The sequence below is a fragment of the Equus quagga genome, chromosome 14 (assembly GCF_021613505.1).
Source record: "Equus quagga isolate Etosha38 chromosome 14, UCLA_HA_Equagga_1.0, whole genome shotgun sequence".
NCBI classification, from domain to species: domain Eukaryota; kingdom Metazoa; phylum Chordata; class Mammalia; order Perissodactyla; family Equidae; genus Equus; species Equus quagga.
In genome coordinates, this window is record NC_060280.1 from 78,567,230 (window position 1) to 78,589,095 (window position 21,866).

General features: G+C 37.4%; 1 protein-coding gene across 4 annotated transcripts in view; it reads right to left on the reverse strand.

The window, feature by feature from the left end:
• The window catches only part of ZBTB44 (zinc finger and BTB domain containing 44), a 71,343-nt gene that overhangs the window by 15,086 nt on the left and 34,391 nt on the right, over nt 1-21,866 (reverse strand). For 3 of the 4 annotated variants that reach the window (XM_046685654.1, XM_046685653.1, XM_046685655.1), the window contains exon 2: nt 10,232-11,305. The exons of the other annotated variant lie outside the window; for it this stretch is intronic. In XM_046685654.1, the coding sequence (XP_046541610.1) occupies nt 10,232-11,249 (1,018 nt within the window). In that variant the 5' untranslated portion in view covers nt 11,250-11,305. The remainder of the gene's footprint in view (nt 1-10,231; nt 11,306-21,866) is intronic. 4 annotated transcript variants of the gene reach the window in all.

The window sequence follows — 21,866 nt, forward strand, 5'->3', positions numbered from 1 at the left end:
ACCAGGAAGATTGATCTAACTGACATTTGCTCCTCACCATCAGGCAAGCTATACTACTTCTAGCAGGGGGCAGAGTCTTGCTGTGGTGGAAATAAAAACCACTCTGCTTTATACTGAAACTAGTATTATCAAGAGTTTCTTTAAAAAGACAACAAATAAAAAGTGTTGGCAAGGATGGAGAAAAGGGAACCCTCGTGCACTGTTGGTAGGAGTGTAAATTGGTGCAGCCACTATGGAAAACAGCATGGAGGTTCCTCAAAAAATTAAAAATAGAACTACCCTATAATGCAGCAATTCCACTTCTGGGTATTTACCAGAAGAAAACAAAAAACACTAACTTGAAAAGACATATACACTCGTATGCTCATTACAGCATTATTTACAATAGCCAAGATATGGAAGCAATGTGTCCATTGAGAGATGAATGAATAAAGATGAATGAATAAAGACAGACAGACAGACAGACACACACACACACACACACACACACACACACACACACACTGGAATATTACTCACCCATAAAAAAGAATGAAATCTTGTCATTTCTATCAACATGAATGGACCTAGAGGGTATTATGCTAAGTGAAATAAGTCAGATAGGAAAAGACAAATACCATACGACTTGACTTATATGTGGAACCTAAAAAAACAAAACAAATAAAACAGAAACAGACTCACAGATACAGAATAAACTGGTGGTCGCCTGAGGGGAAGGTGGGTGGGGGTTGGATGAAACAGGTGAAGAGGATTAAGAGGTACAAACTTCCAGTTATAAAACAAATAAGTCATGGGGATGTAATATATAGCATAGGGAATACAGTCAATAATATTGTAATAACTTTGTAGGGTGACAGATGGTTACTAGACATTGTGGTGATCATTTCATAATGTATATAAATGTCAAATCACTGTGTTCTACATCTGCAACTAACACAAAACTGTATCAACTATACTTCAGTAAAAAAACCCTGATATAAAATAAAGCAGACTTAATAAAAAGCTAGTCAAAAAGAACTAAAATGGAGTTTAAGAAGCACCTAGTAGATGGTCCCTTTTTTTTTTTTGAGGAAGATTAGCCCTGAGCTAACATCTGCTGCCAATCTTCCTTTTTTTTTTTGCTGAGGAAGACTGGCCCTGAGCTAACATCTGTGCCCATCTTACTCTACTTTTTATATGTGGGAAGCCTAACACAGCATGGTCTGCCAAGTGGTGCCATGTCTGCACTTGGGATCTGAACCAGCGAACCCTGGGCCATTGAAGTGGAATGTGCACACTTAACCGCTGAGCCACTGGGCTGTCTCCCGGATGGTCCCTCTTAAAACAAATCCATTTCCACATTTTAAAACAGCATATAGTCCTTGGCCTCTAGATCCCTAATTTGATGGACAGTGAGCATGGAAGGTAAAACAAAGGGCACTCGCTTCTCATCCATGGCTATTTTAACTGCACTGAAAGATAAAAATAAAAACCACTCCAAGCTAAATTGAGTTAAAACATTAACATAGTGTATCACTTTTGTAACTATCAGCAAAAATCAATCATAAACTTTTTCCTGAGACAATGGTTTTTGCCAATGATAACACAAGTAATTATATGAATTGGAATTTTAATTGAACTAACTTAATATCAGGATATGCAAGCAATATTAATTTTCTGAGGCGACAGTGATGTTTCTTAAATTATTAAAATGAAGTTTCCTTTCTACATTATGGGGATTCTGCTCTCAGTGGTAATGAGGGCTAAGAATTCTAAACAGAACTCTCTCACCTTATGAAACAGCAAAGCTGATACAAGACAATCAACTTTATATAGGGAGGGTTACCTTATCAAGAGAGAATCTAGACACAACTAGAAGGGCCCACAACTAGAATATACAGCTATGTGCTGGCGGGATTTGGGGAGAAAAAGCAGAAGGAAAAAAAAAAAAGAGAGTCTACTCTCTTTCACCAATAAGGAGTGCTGTAGGATAGCTTCTGTTAATCAAACTGACTCCTGTTTTCTGTTATTGTTTAAGTACTCAAGACACAAAAACCCTTTTGGTGGTGACAAATAATTACCATACCCATCCACTACTGAGCATTTAGCACGTGCCAGCCACTGTTCTAAACATTTTAAATACAGCATCTCATTTCATACTTAAGAGAAAAGCAGTCCCTAGCATTCAGGAACTGGCCTGACACTGATGTGTAGGAGTGGGCCTGGTGTTCACAGCTAGGCCCTGGTGTTTTACTGTTGGACATAAACAATCTCACAGAATACCAACATCAGGTCACACTGGTCTGATACAAAACACCTAATTTCGTTTAAGCACTTACAAAAACAAGGTCACTGCACAACCACAAAAATATCAAATATCCCCCTCTCTAGGTAACGTCAGTCACTGCTGCTTTGGGGTCACTTTAGTCTGCATCACTAGGTATTCATTAAGATACGCAATCACAGAATTATCCCTGCTTTCTGACATCACCAGTTCTAAGCAAATCCCATTTCCTTGAATTCTCCCCGAAACCACCTAACACAAGCCCAAATTCTCTCATAAGTTCTTTCTAAAACCCTCTTACTAAGAAGCCCTAAAGACCCCATGGTGTATGATCTCCCATCTTGCAAACAAGCAATAAACTCAACTTGTTCAATTAAAGGTATGCTCCTGGTGGTCTCTGGCAACAGGGCATTGGCAGAAATGGAGGACCCACTGAGATTCAGCTGAAGTTCTTTTCCTTGCACTGGGAACCTTGATAAGAGAGTGTACATCTAAAATCCCTTTTGAGGTGCAATCTGCCCTTGGCTGGTAGGTAACTTCATGCTGAACTGGGCTCAAATATTTCACTGAAGCTCTTCAGTGTTAGATTTATTTTGTTTTCCTAGAAAAAGGTCTTTTGGGAATACTTTGGTTATCCAATCAGATTTGTCATTGTTCCCTGGTGAAATTGTTTTCTAGCCTTCTAACACCCGCTCCTATGATCTGTCTGTCTAGTGTGTTGACTCTTATATACAAGAGGAATAGACTATGACGAGAGGATAGCCATCTGAACTGGCCCTAGAGGCTGAGTTCAGAAGTTCTCTGACTGGCAAAAATATTTCAAAACTTTACAAGGTATGACAAAGGTGAACCTTGAAAATATTATGGAATGACAGAAATCAGTCAGAAAAGACCACATATTGCATGAAATATCCACAATAGGCAAATCTACAAAGACAGTATATTAGTGGTTGCCTAGGGCTAGGGTTCGGACTAGGAGGGAACAGGCAGTCATCGCTAAGGGGTACAAGTTTTCCTTTTGGGGTGATGAAAATGTTATAAACTTAGATTGTGGGGATGGTCCCACAACTCTGTGAATATACTAAAAACCACTAAACTATACACTTTAAATGGATAAATTTTATGATACGTAAGTTGTATTTCAATGAAGATGTTTGTTTAAAAAAAAACCTTATAAGGACTTTGTCAACTTTGTGTCCCGAAGAACTGCTTTACCTAGTTTCATAGGCCCAGAATCAGGAGGCTTTGTCTGGTATCTGATGGATGACAACTGGGCTCCTGCCAAGCCCAGGAAATCAAGCTACACAAGCATTACTCTTACAGACCGTTGCAGTCTTCATGGTTGTGTCAATCTACACCTATACCTCTTCCAGGCCAAACATCTGCTTCCTTCATGTTTTCTCTTTTTGCAGGGAAGGATTCACACTAAACATCTGTTGCCAATCTTCCTCTCTGTTCTCTCCCCAAAGCTCCAGTGCATGGGTTGTATATCCTAGCTCTAAGTCCTTCTAGTTCTTCTATGTGAGTCACTGCCACAGCATGGCAACTGACAGGCAGGTGGTGTGCTTCTGTGACCGGGCAATGAACCTGGGCTGCTGAAACAGTGAGAGTACCAAACTTTAACCACTAGGCCATCAGGGCTGGCTCTTCTTCCATGTTTTCTTACTGTAACACTAACTTGTATACATCTCTCAAGTGACTCAATTTTACCAAAGACAATTTGGCCACTGGCAAACTGGCAAGTGGACATTTTATGGGGAGCTTCTGACATGCACAAGATCATTTATTTAAGGTGCATCAATACTATACTAACATTGGAGTGGGGATTTTACGAGATACTGCCATGGAGCTTTGCAATGTGTGGCCTTCCTGTCAATGACATAATCTTAGTAGACAAGGATAGGAACCAAGCACTGAGGTAGACCTCTGAATGAGCTACGAGTTTGTTTGGTTATTGTTTACTTTTAAAGTGGATTGAGGCTTTCTCATGCTAAGGAGCTGTGTTCTAATTGTGGGAAAAAAGTTCCTAGATTCTTTATTCCTGACTAAGGAAATTCCAATTTATTTCTCTGGTAACAGGACCTCATATTTCACTAATATGTTATTAAAGGACTCCATAAGCTTTATCTTTACTTATCTATTTTATGCTATGTTACCTTTTACAGACTCTATACTGTCCTTATCCACAAACTTCAAGAAAAATAAACAGATGGAATTCTAAAACTCTAATTATCAAGATGCTTAAAAATCCTCAAACTTCCTCAGCCTCAAGTACAGCTAAGACCCTTGATGGCAATAACATAAATCCTTTCTAGGACCCACAAGTTAACTCCTTATGAGCTAATAATGGGCTGCCTTTTAAACGTGGGAATTTTAATTTAAATCCTAAGTTCTACCCTATTACCAGCTGATACGATTGAATATTACAGGAGATTCATATAATGCCTCCAGATTTATCACAAACAGATATGAGCTGCATTTTGAAAACACTCACCAAAGCAGCTTCTGAATGATCTAAAGTCTGGAGTTTTGGTCTTCTGGAAAAGATGCCGTCAAAGAAAACTTGCAGTTGATTATCAATGGAAAGCAACTGACCAGATAGTGTTAACAACTGACTCAGCAGTAAAACTTCAAGGTGTTGTTCATTGGATTCATGTTTCCCAACTTAAATGACATACATTACATCCTTCTGACTACTGTGTACCGATTCCTTCTGAGGGAATCTCCAGAAGATACTGACATCAAAAGCGGACAGCTTCTATCCAAGATGATGAAGTCAGATTTTCTGATTCTTCAGTACTCCTTTCTGTCCCTTTACCACTCATCACACTAATTTTTCCTATTACAATTAATATGATCTCTCATCTTCATCCTATTGTTTTAGATCCTTAAGATCTCCTTCTGCCACTTAAGGAAAAACAAAACTCTTGTTATATTTTTTTTCCAGATCAGAGCTACCACTCTGAATTTAACAGATCACTGGGTCTATTCTCCTCCACCTGATCTGGCTGCCAAAAATTTAATAACTATTCCTTTAAATACTTCAGCAGGAGATTCCTTTTTATAGATCCCTCGCCTCATATGATATCTCAGCCCTCAGCCTTGCAAAAAAAGTGGACCTTGACCTCACATCATCAAAATGCTTCTGCTGAAGTCATTACAATGCTATCAGAAAACCTTATCCAATCAGAAAGATACTAATAGAGCCAGCCCTGATGGTCCAGCGGTTAAAGTTTGGGTACTCTCCCTACTTTGGTGGTCTGGGTTCGGTTCCTGGTTGCAGAACCACACCATTCCTCTGTTAATAGCCATGCTGTGGTGGTGGCTCCCATAGAAGAACTAGAAGGACTTACAACTAGAATATACAACTATGCATTGCGGCTTTAGGGAGGTGGGGAAAAAGACACTGATATCGAGGCTATCCTGATTATGATAGTCTGCTTGTTCTCTTCAGAGACACTTCACCCTGGTTTGCAAGAACTGCTTAACTCCACTCAAGGAATATGTCCATTTTAAAGGACACAAAATTGGCTCACTTCTGTTGAAATGGCTGGTACTTACATTCCCAATACTCCCACCACTACAATACTACTACTTATGTGGATGTGAGGTTTACACGTGCCTGCTGCATACTAACTAATCCTGTGTACCTGAAGTAACTGTAAGAGATTTTCAGATATTTAAACTACCATCCCATTTGTCCAGCTACAGGTGTGCACATGGTGATCTTTTGCTGGAGGGCACTGACATACTTGATAGGATTACTATTCTTACTTTATAGTAATGGAAACTAAGTGAGGTTAAGTGACTTGCTCAAAGTCACACATCTACTAAGTGACAGAAGCTGATAGCAGAATCTAGATCCGCCTGATTCTAAGTCCTGAACTTTTAATCATTATTCTATACAGCTTCTCCATATGATAAATGTGGCAATTCCACCATTATTCTAGCTGTTCACACCTCAACAAGTTTATCTATTCACTACTGCTACTGAGAAAACTGTCAAATTATTTCTTACTATCTTAACTACCCCCATAGCAATCACTTTTCATTTAACAGCAGATTTTAGAGTCTATAGAAAAAATTGAATTCTTCTTTTTTTTTTGAGGAAGATTAGCCCTGAGCTAACTGCTCCCAATTCTCCTCTTTTTGCTGAGGAAGACTGGCCCTCAGCTAACATCCACGCCCATCTTCCTCTACTTTATACGTGAGACGCCTACCACAGCATGGTTTTTGCCAAGTGGTGCCATGTCCGCACCCGGGATCTGAACCGGCGAACCCCGGGCCGCCAAGAAGCAGAATATACGAACTTAACCACTGCGCCACTGGGCCGGCCCCAAATTCCTTTGGTAATACAGTAAACTGTGGATTATCTCAAACTATTTATATTTGTCTTTGGTGCATGAAGATAACCGAATATTGCAAGATAAATAATGAAGCCATATCATAAAGTTCTTCTCACTTACCAATTTTCCCTGAAACTATACCAGATAATGATAAGTCTTTTTTTTGAGTAACAAGAACCAATCTAAACTTGACAGTCTTTTTTCCTTTTTTAAATTTGCCGCATTTATTGCTTCTATTTGCCCTAAGTTGGGGGGGGGGGGGGGGGTGTCAGATTTTACAAGCTTTTGCTGGCCAACTGGCAATAAAGGGAATTTAAAAGAACAGGTAAAATCCTATTTGAATTAATTTCATGGATAATCAAGTTATTATTTTAGGATTTCATAACAATGAATAAATATATTCTCAGTCCCTAAGATGACAAACTACCTCTCAGCTATCTTCTTTAATAAATTAGTAAGTAAAATTAAGTACTATTTTGAAGTATTCTTCTGAAATATGAAAAAAAAAAGTACTATCATCCCTTCTCCTTCCCACATTTTTTGACCACCTACTTACTATACTCCAGGAATTTAACTTTTTCCTGTAAGGCTTTTTATTTTAGTGTATAGATTTTGAGTCAAAATAGGTTAGTTGAGAGTGATAAGTACATTTGCTATGAAGGCAAGGCAAAAAACACTTGCATTATTTGATAACATGATATTGAGATCAGAGTTGTTCACATGTCTATTTTATAACAGAATCCACATTTATAATAGCATATATTGGAAATAAATTATACAACTGAAAAGTTTATTCTACTTACGTCTCTAACTTCACTAATCATATTAATATGACAGTAAAGGCAAAATCTGAGCTAATTAGATATACTTGAGTGGTAAAATAAGACTATTTCACAGGCCTAGTTATTAGCAAGATATTCAGTTAGATTAATATTCGGTTTCTAAGTTTTTGAAAAAATGGTTAAAACGGTAATTATTCAGTAAACAGTTCGTGATTCAGAAGGTACCAAGGTGTTTTCAGGATTAAAGACTCCAGTAGTTTAAGCAAAAACTTGGTCATATCAACAAATAGCTATGATCTCCTGCCATCAAATACCTTATTGGATGTACGGTCACTTGACTTCTTCAAAAGCATCTTGACCGACATTCAGGAATACAACCTTTAGTTGGTGGTGTGGGCAGAACTATGTCCCCTCAAAAGATATATTCAAGTCTCAACTCCAGGTACCTGTGAATGTTATCTTATTTAGAAATAGGGTCTTTGCAGATGTAATCACGTTAAGTGAGGTCATACTGCAGCAGAGTGGGCCCTAATCCAATGACCGGTGTCCATGTTAAAAGGGGGAGATTTGGAGCTGGAGCTGAGACACAGGGAGGCCACATGCAGACTGAGGGAGAGATTGGAGAGATGATGCTACAAGTCAAGGAACATCAAGGAGTGTTAGTAACTGGCAAAAGCTAAGAAGAGACAAGGAAGAATCCTCCCCTACAGCCTTCAAAGGGAGCAAGGCAAGGCTGATACCTTGATTTCAGACTCCTGGCCTCCAGGATAGTGAGAGAATAAGTTTCTGTTACTTTAAATCACCCAGTTTGTGGAAGTTTGTTGTAGCAGCATGGGAAACTCTTACAGTGGGTCAAAATTCAAAAAATGAACAAAGTTACTATGGCCTTCCTGATTCCCCAATCTTTTGGAGAAATCCTCGTTATTATTCTTTGTTGGCTTTTCTTCTCTCCTCGAGTGTAGATAATTCTCAAGGATCAGTCCTTTGGTTTTCGCTCTTATATATATATATTTCCTGTTGAGATTCAGTCAACAGACTTGCCTTTTTAACTGCTTTGTGGCATGATATTGCTTGGTGATTACTCAAGCATAATTCACACAGAACTGACCTTGTTGACCTACTCTTAAGACTGGGTTCCCACCTCCTTCCACTAATTTTCATATTGTAGTTATTACTGCATTTAATAGACTCCTATCCATAATGTGATTACCATCATTTTTTGTACCATTAAGAAACAAAAAGTAACTGTAAAAGATTATTAATTATAACACATCTGGATTCAGAGATGACAAAATGTGAAAGACTGTGACTCAATCAATGATTATAAAATGTTATCCTATTTTTCCAGTCATCCAGTCAACCCTGTGTCTCAGCTCCTATTTCCTCAATCCACATATTCAATATCATCAGGAGTAATGATTCTTCCTTTACAAAGTCTCTTAATATCCATTTTCTTTATAGGTTTACTCTAAGCATTCGTACAAAGCCAACTGTACTGTAACTGGCTTCTGAGACTGTCTCTGCCCAGCCAAACCCTCTGCATACCAATAACAAGTTAATTTTCCTAAAATATTTGTAAGCATTTTATTTTTTATTTCCTTTAAGTTAGACTCCTTATTACCACTAGAATAAAATCCAAGCTTACTTGGCCCAGCTGTGACAGACATTGCTAATTGCATACAATATCCCTTCTTCTCTAATTTTGTTTGAGGCACTTACATACCCAACTAATATACATGTCTTCCCAGATTCCCCTGCAGCTGGGAAAGACCATGTGACATAATCTGGCAGAAGTTTTTAAAGGATTTTTGGGAACATTTGTACTTTCCTGATACAAGCACTGCCCCTTTAGAGAATATGAAGCTAAATAAGATGAGGCAAGCATCTTCTAACTATGAAGCAATACGCACATGGATAAAATGGACAAACTAAGGATGATGGATTATAAATATACAAGGTGCCTAGGCCACTAATTACATTGTAGAGCCACTGTACTAGTCCTGGCCTTCCTATTTCTGAACAAGTTTATGTGATAAAAATAAAATCCTGTTTGGTTTAAGCCATACTGAAGGGATTCTGTTATATGCAGTTAAATGTGATCCTAACTGAAACTAGTGTTCAAGGCTCTTCATAACATGCTCTCAACGGCTCATTACGTCTTACCTCCCATTATTCCCCATACTAGTAGGCTTCCACGCTTTATTCACATCATTCTGCACTGAATTCACTGCTTACCAAACATGCAATGCCCTTCCACACCTCCATGCTTTTATACATTTTTCAAAGAAATGTCATTCCTTCACCTGAGCAAACTCCTACTTACTGAGTAAGGTCCAGCTCAAATATACAATGTTAACTTGCTCTTTCCTTTGTGAACCTGTAACATTTTGTTCTTACCTCTAGCCTAGCGTTAATTGTTGATTTACACATCTGCTTCCTCAATTAGACTGTTAACTCCTCAGATGCAGGGACTACGTCTTTTTCATTGCTTCCAGAATGTTTGGCACACAGTAAGTTTTCAATAAATATTTTAATAAAGAATAAAACACTAACTGGACTTCTTAAAACTGGTGTTTTTTGCATTGAAAGTAATTCACAATTTATATATCTATCTGCCTTTGACCCATCAGATATTGTTCAACTATTTTCTTTCTTCCCAAGTGCATAACTTGTAAAAAAAAAAAAAAAATTACAGTATAATAGCATCTAAAAAAATCAAGTTATCATGTTTTATTCTTCTTAATATTTCCTACAGAACCCAGGCCGAAATTATCTAATAGGCACTTAGAAATGCTTGAATTGACTTTACAGCATCATGAAAAACACAGAAGACATTATACCTATGGAGGAAGACTGTGGACTAATCAGAAGGTCCTCTTGGACTTGTTCACTTCCTGGCACTGTCTGCTGATCACTCAGTGAACTCTGAGAAGCACTGACAGGCTGGGACACTTCCTCATGGACCTCCTCATCACTTAGCCTTTCTACTTTGACCCGGACATCTTCTTCAGTACCCAGAGGCAAGGTAGCTTTTGTGCTCTCACAAGTCACATAATCAGCCATTCTTCTACCTGTCTCAGATGGGCCAGGTAATTCTAAAGTCCGGGTATTTTCTGCCTGCTTAACCTTATCAGGCTGAATCCTTCGATCAATTCCAAAAGGAAAAGTCCAAGGAAAAGCTAAAGAAGAGTCAACTGGTTGACTTCTATTTTCTGAGTAGGAAGCTGAAGAATTCAATACCTGGGGAGAACTTGTTTGTGTGCCACACTTTACAGGACTTTCAGGAGACATAACAATGTAGCTTTTGCGCTTTCTCCGGGATTCTCGGCAGACAGGAGTGGTTCTTTCAACCACACTGCACTCTGAAGACACTGGGGAAATGCTTCCATCTCGAGAAGTAAAATTGCAGTTAGAGTTATTTTCTTGTCCAGCATCTAGACCCTTTTCCGGTTGGCTGTTGGGTGTATTCCATAAAATGCTTGATTTCATGAACTCTGAGCAGGTGCTAGCAACACTAAACATTTGCATATAGCTGGCTGCAGCCAGAACATCAATAATATTTTCTGTGTTAATTGACAGAGTGGCTGTGTAAGCATATTCCAAAAGGGGTATAAAGCCAGTCACTGTAACATGATGCAAATCCAACACATTCTTGTTCTCATCCTCTGCTTGGCTCACAAGTTTGGTGCGAAAGAAATCACTGCAAGCTGCTAGTACCACCTTATGTGCCCGGAAGATTTTGTCCTGGACACGAATAGTGATATCACAAAAATGTCCATCATTTCGCAGCATATTTAGCTTCCCAAGCATTTCCTGGCTGTGGGAAGAGGAGCTATGAGTAAATGTTTTCACACCCATCTTTTCCTTCCTCTTCTAGAGATGCTCTTCAAGGATGCAAATGAATCAGATATGTCCTAAAAAATACATAAAATAAGCATTAATTGATGGTTTAGTACTTGAAATAGAAGGTCATATAGATTGCTTTCATGTGGCCACTGGGCTAAATAAAAAAGCTGAAAGATGGCAGTGAGAAAGTTTAAGGTAGGCGATATATAAAAATACATTTCCCCTACTTGTCCTCTAAACTGTCCAATCAGTGGAGTCTGTGAGCTAATGTTTTAATGAGCTGCATAGTTTAAATAATAACAATTTGTAAATAATGACAATTGTAGAGTGCTTGCTATGTGCCAGACACTGTTCTAAATGACCCACATTTGGTCATTTATTTGACTGTCATGCTATCTGTCAGTAGGTACATTATTATCTCTGTTTAACAGAAAAGGGTTAACTACCTTGCCGAAGGTCGAAAAGTCATTGTGTGGCAGATCCAGGGTTCAAATCCAGGCAGGCTGCCTCCAGACCCTGTACTTTTAACCTTAGTGCTATCCACTGCCTCTTTAAGATATAAAGTGAGTAAATATGGGTGGTTAAGAGTGCAAGTTTTAGAAGGTGATTGGCCTGGATTCCTTCCTCAACAATTCTCCCAAGGTTGTCATAAGGACTAAAAGTAGCAAATGCTTATTAGCACAATATTTGGCACTTTGTGAATGCTCAACAAATGAAAGCAGTTATTTTTGTTTATATTACTAATACAATAAAACAATCTTTTTGGAAGTAAATTTATAATAATGATTAGTAATTGATCAACTGATTGAATTTTCCCTTAAAAAAAGATAGTTGGTTTGCCTTTATCAGATTTCTTACTAAAAGTATAAAAAACGGACACTTTCAAATACTTTTAATTTAGCAAATCTAATAATTCTTCCGTTGTTATAGTATGTTTCCTCTAATCTCTTTTTGCCCCTTTGATGTGAAGTCAGGGAGGCTTATATTAGCCCCTTGATAAAGATAAGAGAACTAATGCTCTGAGAAGTGACTAATCAATGGCAACCAAAGCCCGGTTGTGGGTCTTCTGACTCAGAGCACAGTACTCTCCCAATGCAAAAACACACAACTATGTACATCAATTATGTTATCTAAGATAAATAACTTTTTTTTTATAGTTAGTACTGAAATAAACGCAAAACAAAGCAAATTTGGGGAAATGTTTTTTGTAAATTAGCCCTAGATAAAAAATATTTCAAATGCCTCAAATATACAGCTATCAATTTAAAATGTTAAAGATGATGAATATTTAATGGACCTGAAAAAATGTCTAGCTCTGAGTATTAAATGAATGCACAACTACTGACATACAGTGAACCCTCAGTAGTGGTGGTGATTTTTTTTCTTTTTTAATATTTCTTTTGGTGAGGAACAGTGGCCCTGAGCTAACATCTGTTGCCAATCTTCTTTTTTTTTTCTCCCCCAAAACCCCAGTACACAGTTGTATATCCTAGTTGTAAGTCATTCTAGTTCTTCTATGTGGGATGCCACCATAGCATGGCTTGATGGGAGGTAGGTAGATCTGCGCCCAGGATCCAAACCGGTGAACCCCAGGCCACCGAAGTGCAGTGTGCAAACTTAACTACTCGGCCACTAGGCCGGGCCCTAGTGGTGTTAATGTTTTGAAAAAAGGTAATGAAAGAGTATACAGACTATGATCCCATCTTTGTGAAATATATATATATGTATGTGTGTATATATTTTGTTTACAAGACAATATGAGGTTTTAACCAGAGATTCATGAATTCCCTGAGGGAGCCATGATCCTTCTAAAACTGCACACAGAATGATGTCTGTGTGTGTATATAATAGCTTTCAACACATTCAAGGGAATCATTGGTAGGAGTATGGGTGTTTATTCTCTTTTTGCTCCTTAAACATATTTTTTTCTTTTTAAAAAACAGCAAACTGCTGCAAAACCCTAGGGTTTCAGGTGCTCTTGGTTGGAACTCTAATCATACAGAGTAGGTCTATTTTTTCTTTCCCTGTGAAAAAGCCTTCAAAACCTGAAGATGGATATCACACCCCACCCTTCCCTAGGGTTTTTCTTCTTTAAACTACTCATCCCTACTCCCTTTAAGTGCTCCTCAAAATTTGATTAATGTCCTTACTATCCAGATTGCTCTGCTCTGAACAATCTCAATCCTCGATTTTCCTTTAAGATTGGTTCCCAGAATTGCACCCAATATGATAGGTATGGTAGGATAATAACTGAGCATAACTTTGCTATTTTTACCTCCCTTGTTCCAGGCACAAATATTAGTAAGACTAAATCAGGTAGTCTGAGTCAAATCATACCACTGACTGACTTTGTTTACATTATCAAAACCTTAACTCAGTAATTGACTTACCAGATGTGAGGTACTTTATTATGTGAATGGAAGAACACAAGTACAAATAAAACATTGTCCTTGGCCTCAATAAACTTAGAGTCCTTATGAAAGAAGACATATGTGCCTAACTAAGACTATAAGAGGTGTGCTGCAGTGTTATGTGAAAGCAAAGAACGGAATATTTAATTCTAAATGTGCAAGGTGGGAGAGACATCACAAAGGACAGGGCCTAACCAAAGCAGGATTTTGCCAGGTGCTTAAGCGGAAGGGAGTTCCAGGCTATCATGGGGATCACACACAATCTCAGGGAGTGCTCATCATCCCGATGTGTCTCCCCCGTACAATGTACGTACTGTATTGGCACACTTCTTAATGGACACTGTAAGATAGTCTAAATGTGAGCATGCAGAGGGCAATGTCAGTTCAAACTCAAACAATCCATTACATAAACATTACTTTGAATGTTCTAAGCAGGAAAATGTATATGTGAAGAGGAAAAGAAAAAAGAACACAAAAAACCTAAAGATTTCCAGCTGAATAAATGCAAAAAGGTCACTGAACATTCTAATAAGCGAAGACAAAAAATCTGGGACTCCTCCCTGTCTGATAACACGATAGAAAGGATAAAAGGCACAAAGCCCTGTGCCAGGAGAGCCAGGTAAGGTCACTGAAATAATTATCTTGACCATAATCAGAGATAACAGTTCAAATATAAACCTGTGCCATATCCTCTTCCCAAAGACAAGTAATCACAGTAACACACTGGGCAGCTAGGACTGGTCTAAGTAAACCACCATTTAACATATTTGCTGATTTCTCTTTCACAGGAATGAGATGAAGAGGAGAAAAACAGGAGGGCTATACTCAAGTTTTTTGTTCATTTGCTGCACCCCAGTAAACTGGCTTCTTCTTTAAAAGCCTGGCCATCAAGAGTGCTTAGTTTGACTGGGATCATGTGGTTCAGGGAGGATACATGCCATCAGAGCAAGTGACATAGTCTTAATCCAAGGACCATCTGCATCAACACAGGTGTGAAGGCAAGAAATTAAACAGCATATTTGGAGGACATGTGCAACTGGGTGTTAAAATGAAACCACTTCCGTCTTGGTTTGGGTGGAGACCCTAAACAACAGATACACATTCCAAAGTGAGGTGCAAGGGCACTTACGCAAGGAAGGAGTGGAGAACTATTTTTCAACCTTTAGTTACACTCACCTGCAATGTTCAGAGTTAAATAACAGAAAAGGATTTTTTCAGAGAGTGATCAGTGTTGTAGTCCAAATCCTATCCCGCTCCCTCCTACTCCCCTGCAAGGGAAAACGGATGAGGCATGTCTGCCCTTTGTCTCAGGTCTATGGAAAATGTACATCACACTTGAAAAAATCAAAAAGGTACGGATCTGATTTAAACTATGGCCAAGACCAGGAAGTATGTCTACTATCTCCCCACAGTATATAAAAGCGATACAGTGACGTGGCTGAGAGGAGACGTTGGAGCCAGAACACTGGCTTTCCATTTTGATTCAGCCATTTATAGCTGTGTGACCTGAGGCAAGTCACTAAATTGTACCTTAATTTCTTCAGCAGTAATATAGGGATAATAGAACCTATCTCAAAGAGTTCTGAGGATAAATTGGCCTAATACTTGTAAAATGCTTGTAACAGTACCTAGCACAAAATAAATGCTATATAAACATTAGTTGCCACTGCTGCTGCTACTGCAACTACTACTACTATTACAAACTTTCTCTTCTGACTCAACCCTTGCCTCTCCCAACTCTGGAGGTGCCAGAAACCAGTCAGCAAATGAAGAGCAGTAAAAGGACAAAGAGGGGAAAAACAGGAAGAAAAAGGAAGCCAAATAAATCTTATTTTTCACTACAGGCCTCTAGTAGGCCTGAGTGGGGAAAGGAGGGAAACCTTTAATTATGAATTAAGTTTATTAGTTCTTGAAAATAAAGTTTTCATCTCCTGAACACAACCGGAAAAGTTATTAAGAGCTGTGCTTCATGGAGGTGGAGGGAGGACTAAGCTGACAGAATAACTATAAATGGACAGCGGAAGGCATGTTTGTCCAATGTGATGGTTACACACAGATGGTACAAAGTCTGATAGAGCTGGAGGTACGGGATAGACAAATCTTAGGGTTTGAATTCTGAGCCTTCCATTTACCAGGCTGGTATTAAATCTCAGTCAAGTTACTTCACTTCTCCATGCTTCAGTTTTCCCATGTGTAAAACAAGAATAACAGAAATTATACTTTTAAGATAGTCAAGAGAACTAAATTAGCACAATTCCTCGCAAAAAGTAAGCATTCAATAAATGTTAGTCACTAGTATTACTCTAGAAAAAGTGAACAAAAATGAAATGGAGACCAAATTTCACAATGTCTAATCTATTTCTTACATAGGACACAGACCACATCTTGAATATGTGTATTCTGATATATAGATTAGATGATGAAAATTATCAGAGGATTTGAGATTAAAATGGAGTAGTTCTTAGCATACAAAGTGAGGTGGCTGCCTAAGATGATTGAAATAAAGTAATGAGAGACTGCTAATCTTGAAAGTAATTTGGGGAATGAGAAAACTTGATATTTAATAAGAATTTCCATGTTTAAACATCCAGCCATATCTCAAAACTGGACGTTAACTTTCCAAATGATACTAATAAGGTTTTAATTATGCCAAAGCTGAACTGAGATAATTTCATTTCCACCCTATATTCTAATTAAAAAACCAATCAAGGACAGAAAAGAAGGTTCAGGAGAGGGACATATTGGGTTTAAGATGCCTCTAAGAGGAATATCCAGGTGGAAATTTATATATGAAGTTCTCTGTACTAGTTGACTGTCTACTGTGTAGCTAGGAGCTTTAGATATCTCTTACGAGGTAAGATGATGATATCCTGATTTTACAGAGGAAATTGAGACTTGGAATATTACTTTGTTTCAAGGCCACTTATGTTTACGCCATCCTAAGAAACTAGAACCTTATTCAGCAGGCATGGGTAGCCACTAGGGAGCTGTACAGTCATATCTACATTTTTAAAAGATATGTCCTGGTGGCAATACAGAGGGTAGATTTGAAGGTGGCTATTACAACAGTACAAGTATATGATAAAATAAAATTGAACTAAGACAGTGGCAGCGAGGATACAGAAAATACATCTAAGAAAACTTAGGAAGTAAAACCACCTGGGCATGATTTTGTATTGGGGGTGGAGTAGGGGAGTAGCTAGGAGAGAAGAATCTGATCCTAGATCTCTCACCTAGATGACTGAGTTGATGACGTTTTCACCAGACAAGACAGAGAATGAAAGAGGAAGAGCTGGGTTTGGCAGGGGTTAATGCTGAACGGAAAGTATAAATACTTTAGTTTTAGGCATACTGAATTCAAAATACTGCTGAGAGGAATATCCAAGTATAAATTCATCTATGTGGCTGCCCATTCTGGTCTGGAACTCAAGGGAGAGGTTAGACCTGGACCTAAGTACTGGATTTTACATAAGTCATGATAAGTTTCATTCTGTTGATTTGTTAGAGCTGAAGACATCCAAAGAAGATGTGGGGAAGAGGCGCAGAAAGCTAAATTGGGAGAAGCAAGGAGCAGGCAGAACAAAAGGATTCAGTAAAAACATTATATGGTGTCTAACTTATCTTTTGATCCTGTCCAGTATTTAACATAATACACACAAAAAGAGACACTGAAATATGTGAATGGATAAATATGTGCTATGAAATTTCTATTTCTGGTTTGGCTATATTAAGTGCCTATATCTACTCATTAAGAGTGGTTAAAAGGTGAAGAAAAAGTTGCAATATGAATTTACAGTCTTGAATTTGAACTAAAAGCACCAGTAAGAACTCATAATGTAGTTAATCTTCAGCAATGACTATCCCTAGCACCCAGACTGGCTTCCAAATTCCATTTCCCACTAAAAGGAACTACGGCTTCTTACAAAAATGACTGATTGCACTTCTGGGACAGTAAATGTCCACTTGGAACATCCTAGCAGGTAGCAAGAAAGCTATTGAAGATTAGTAGGGGTGTGTGAAAACTCAAGTCAACTGGAGGAGGTTCCCAATGGCCAAAATTGGAATAAACTGAAACACACGAAATATGTTTAAATTTATGAGTTGATATGACACTAGAAACAAAAATGAAGCTAATTCATCACCTTTAAAAGATGCTACTAAGACAATTATTTTGAAAACTGGTTTTAAAAAAGGGAAATGAATAAAGAAAGCATCTATCCTGCCTTTCCAATACAAACGGTATTTTTGGGTCAAATAGAATATGAAGGAGGTTTCTCTTTATAGAAATATTCCCACTAATAAACGAAGAAGGAATATCAGAATTAGAAGATCACTATTTTGCACTCCCCCCTCAATGAAGAGGCACTGATCATTAATGGTTTATAACTTCACAAAAGGAGAGCAATAAGACATTGCAAAAAAGACTGAACAAAATCTGATCAAGTTTCTAGATCCAGCTACCAATTCACAGGAAATAAAAAAGTGACAGGAATATGTTAAGCTAAACCACTGTGATGCAAACAGCAAAATCCAGACTGTGAGAAACCCCATAGGACAAAAGACTTGGTTTTTTCAACTAATAAACAGTAAGGGGAAAAAAAGAGAGATAAAGGGAGATCTAAAACAGGAACTTACAGAGTAAAAGAAACAGAAGATTTTATGAACCAATCACACCGTGCCTATCTTATTTGAAACAAATTAACACAGAAAAATAAATTTATGAGATAATGGAAATTTGTTTTTATTGGGTTTTGATAATGTCAAGGAATTACTGTTAATTTGTGATGTGATAATAACATCACTATATATTTTATAAAACAGCTTTATTGAGATATAATTCATATCCCACGCAGTTCATCCCTTTAAAGGGTACAATTCAAAGATTTAGTATTTTCACAGATATGTACAACAATCGCAACAGAGTCAATTTTAGGATATTTTTATCACCTCAAAAAGTAACTCTGTGTACATTAGCTATGACCCTCCACCCCTCTGCCAGCCCTAAGCAGCCACAAATCTACTTTCTGTCTCTCTATACTTCCCTATTCAGGACTTTCATATAAATGGAATCACATAATTCGTGAACTTCTGTGGCTGGTTTCATTCACTTAGTATAATGTTTCCAAGATTCATCTAAGCTGTGGCATGTATCAATGTGTCATTAATCTTTATGGCCGAATAATATTCCATTGTACGGATATAGCACATTTTGTCTATCCAATCATCAGTTGGTCATTTGTGTTGTTCCCACTTTTTGGGTATTATTAATAATGCTGCTGTAAGCATTCATGTACAAGTTTTTGTGTAGACGTATGTTTTCAGTTTCCTTGAGTATACACCTATGGGTGGAAATGAGTCCTATGGTAACTCTTTAATTGTCTGAGAAACTGCCAGACTGTTTTTCAAGGTGGTTTCACCTTTACAGTCCCCCAGTGTATGAGGGTTCTGATTTTTCCACATCCTCACCAACACTTTTTATCATCTGACTTTCTGATCCTAAGCCACCCCAGTATCTGTGGAGTACCTCATTATGCTTTTGATTTGCATTTCCCTGCCAACTAATGATGTCAAGCAACTTCATGTGCTTATTGGCTATTTGGATACCATCTCTGGAAAAATGTCTATTCAGATGCTTTGGCTTTTTTCTTTTAGTAAGGAAGATAGTCCCTGAGCTAACATCTGTTGCCAATCTTCCTCTTTTTGCTTGAGGAAGATTGTCACTGAGCTAACATCTGTGCCAGTTTTCCTCTATCTTGTACGTGGCATGCCGCTGAGCAGTGTGTAGGTCCACACCTGGGATCTGAATCTGTGAACCCTGGGTCGCTGAAGTGGAGTGCACAAACATAACCACTATGCTACCAGGCTGGCCCCTAAGTGGGTTATTCATCTTTTCATCATTGAATTGAAAAAGTTCTTTATATAATCTAGATACAAGCTGCTTATCAGCTATATAGTTTACAAATATTTCCCCCCATCCTGTGGGTTTCACTTTCTTGAATGGTATCCTCTGAAGCACAAAAGCTTTTAATTTTGATGAATTCTAACTTACCTATTTTTCTTTTGTTGCTTGTGTCTTTGCCAAATTCAACTTCATGAGGATCCACCGCGATGTTTTCTTCTAGAAATTTTTTAGTTTTAGCTCTTAAATTTAGGGCTTTAATTCACTTTGAATTAGTTTTTATATATAATGGAGGTAAAGGTCTAATCTCATTCTTTTGCATATGGCTTTCCAGTTGTTCTAGCACTACTTGTTGAAAAGACTATTCTTCCCCTGATTGAATGGTCTTCGCAGCCTTGCTGAAAATCAGTTAAGCTTAGATGTATGGGTTTATATCTGTACTCTCATTCTATTCCACTGTTCTATGTGTCTATCCTTACGTCAGTACCACAATGCCTTGATCACTGCTGCTTTGGAGTAAGTTTGAAATCAGGAAGTGTGAGTTCTCTGAATTTGTTTTGGCTATTCTGGGTTCCCTGAAACTCCATATGAATATTAGAATCAGCTTGTCAATCTCTACAAAAAGTCAGTTGGGATTTTGATAGGGATTGTGCTCAATTTGTAGACTAGTTTGGGGAGTGCTGCCATCTTTAAAACATTAAGTCTTCCAATCCATGGACACAGGGTATTTTTTTATTTATTTAGACCATCTTTAATTTTTCAACATGTTTTGTAGTGTTAAGTGTTTAAGTTTTATACTTTCTTTGTTAAATTTATTTCTAAATATTTTATTCTTTTTGATGCTGTGAATAGAATTGTACTCAATTTCATTTTTGACAGTTCATTGCTCATAGTATTCCTTTATAGTCTTTTTCTTTCTTTCCTCTGCTTGCTTTAAGTTTAGTTTGCTCTTCTTTTTCCAGTGTCTTAAAGGTGGAAGCTTATTAATTTGAGGTCTTTTTTCTTTCTTAACATAAGCACTTATAGCTATAAATTTCTATCTAAGCATGGCTATAGCTGCATACCGTAATTTTTAGTATGTTGTATCTTCATTTTTGTTTATCTCAGAATGTTTTCTGATTTCCTGTTTTCTTCTTTAACCCATTGGTTATGTAGGAGTGCGTTGTTTTATTTTCACATACTTGTGAGTTTCCCAAACTTCCCACTATTGATTTCTAATTGCATTCCACTTTGGTCTCAGAGCTTACTTTGCATTATTTCAACCTTTTAAAATTTATTGAGGTTTGTTTTAGGGCCTACATATGGTCTACACTGGAGAATGTTCCATGTATACTTGAGAACATATATTCTATTTTTGTCAGGTGGGGTGTTCTACAGATGTCTGCTAGGTCTAGCTGGTTTATAGTGTCTATTTCCTGTTGGTTTCCTGACTAGCTATTCTTTGCATTATTGAAAATAGTGAATTGAAGGCTATTTGTCTATTTCTCTCTTCATTTCTGTCCATTTTTGTTTCATGTAGTTTGGTACTGCATTTATTAAGTGCATAAATGTTTATAATTGGTATATCTTCCTGATGAAATGATGCTTTTATCATTATAAAATGTCTCTAGTAACATTTTTTGTTAGTCTATTTTGTCTGCTATTAATACAACCACTCTGGCTTTCCTGTATTTGCTGTTTGCATGATAAATCTTTTTCTATCCTTTTAGTTTCAATCTATGTCTATCTATCTTTGAATCTAAAGTGTGTCTCCTGTAGATAGCATATAACTAGATCATGGGTTTTTTATTTTTAGCTCAGTTTGACAATCTCTGCTTTTTGATTGTTTAATCCATTCACATTTAATGCTATTAATGATATAGTTGGATTTATGCCTACCATTCTACTTTGTTTCTGTATGTCTCATGCTTTTTTGTTCCTCTGTTCTTCCTGTAGTGCTTTCTTTTGCACTAAGTGAATATTTTCTAATGTAGCATTTTAATTTGTTTAATGATTTTTCCACTATTTTTTTGAGTTACATTTTCAGTGGTTGTTCAAGAGTTTATCATATAAATATTATCAGAATCAGCTTCAGATTTTTATTAGCTTAATATCAGTGACAAACAGAAACATTACTCCTATATAGCTCTATTCTTTCCCCCTTTTATATTATGATACATATTATATTTACGTTACAAACACAACACATTATTATGACTACTACTTTACTATCTGTAGTCATTTGTGTAGCCCAATACAGCTTTCCTCCCACTTACCATTTTTGTGCTGTTATTGGCAAATATATTACAGATTCATTACATTTCTATGTGTTATAGGCCC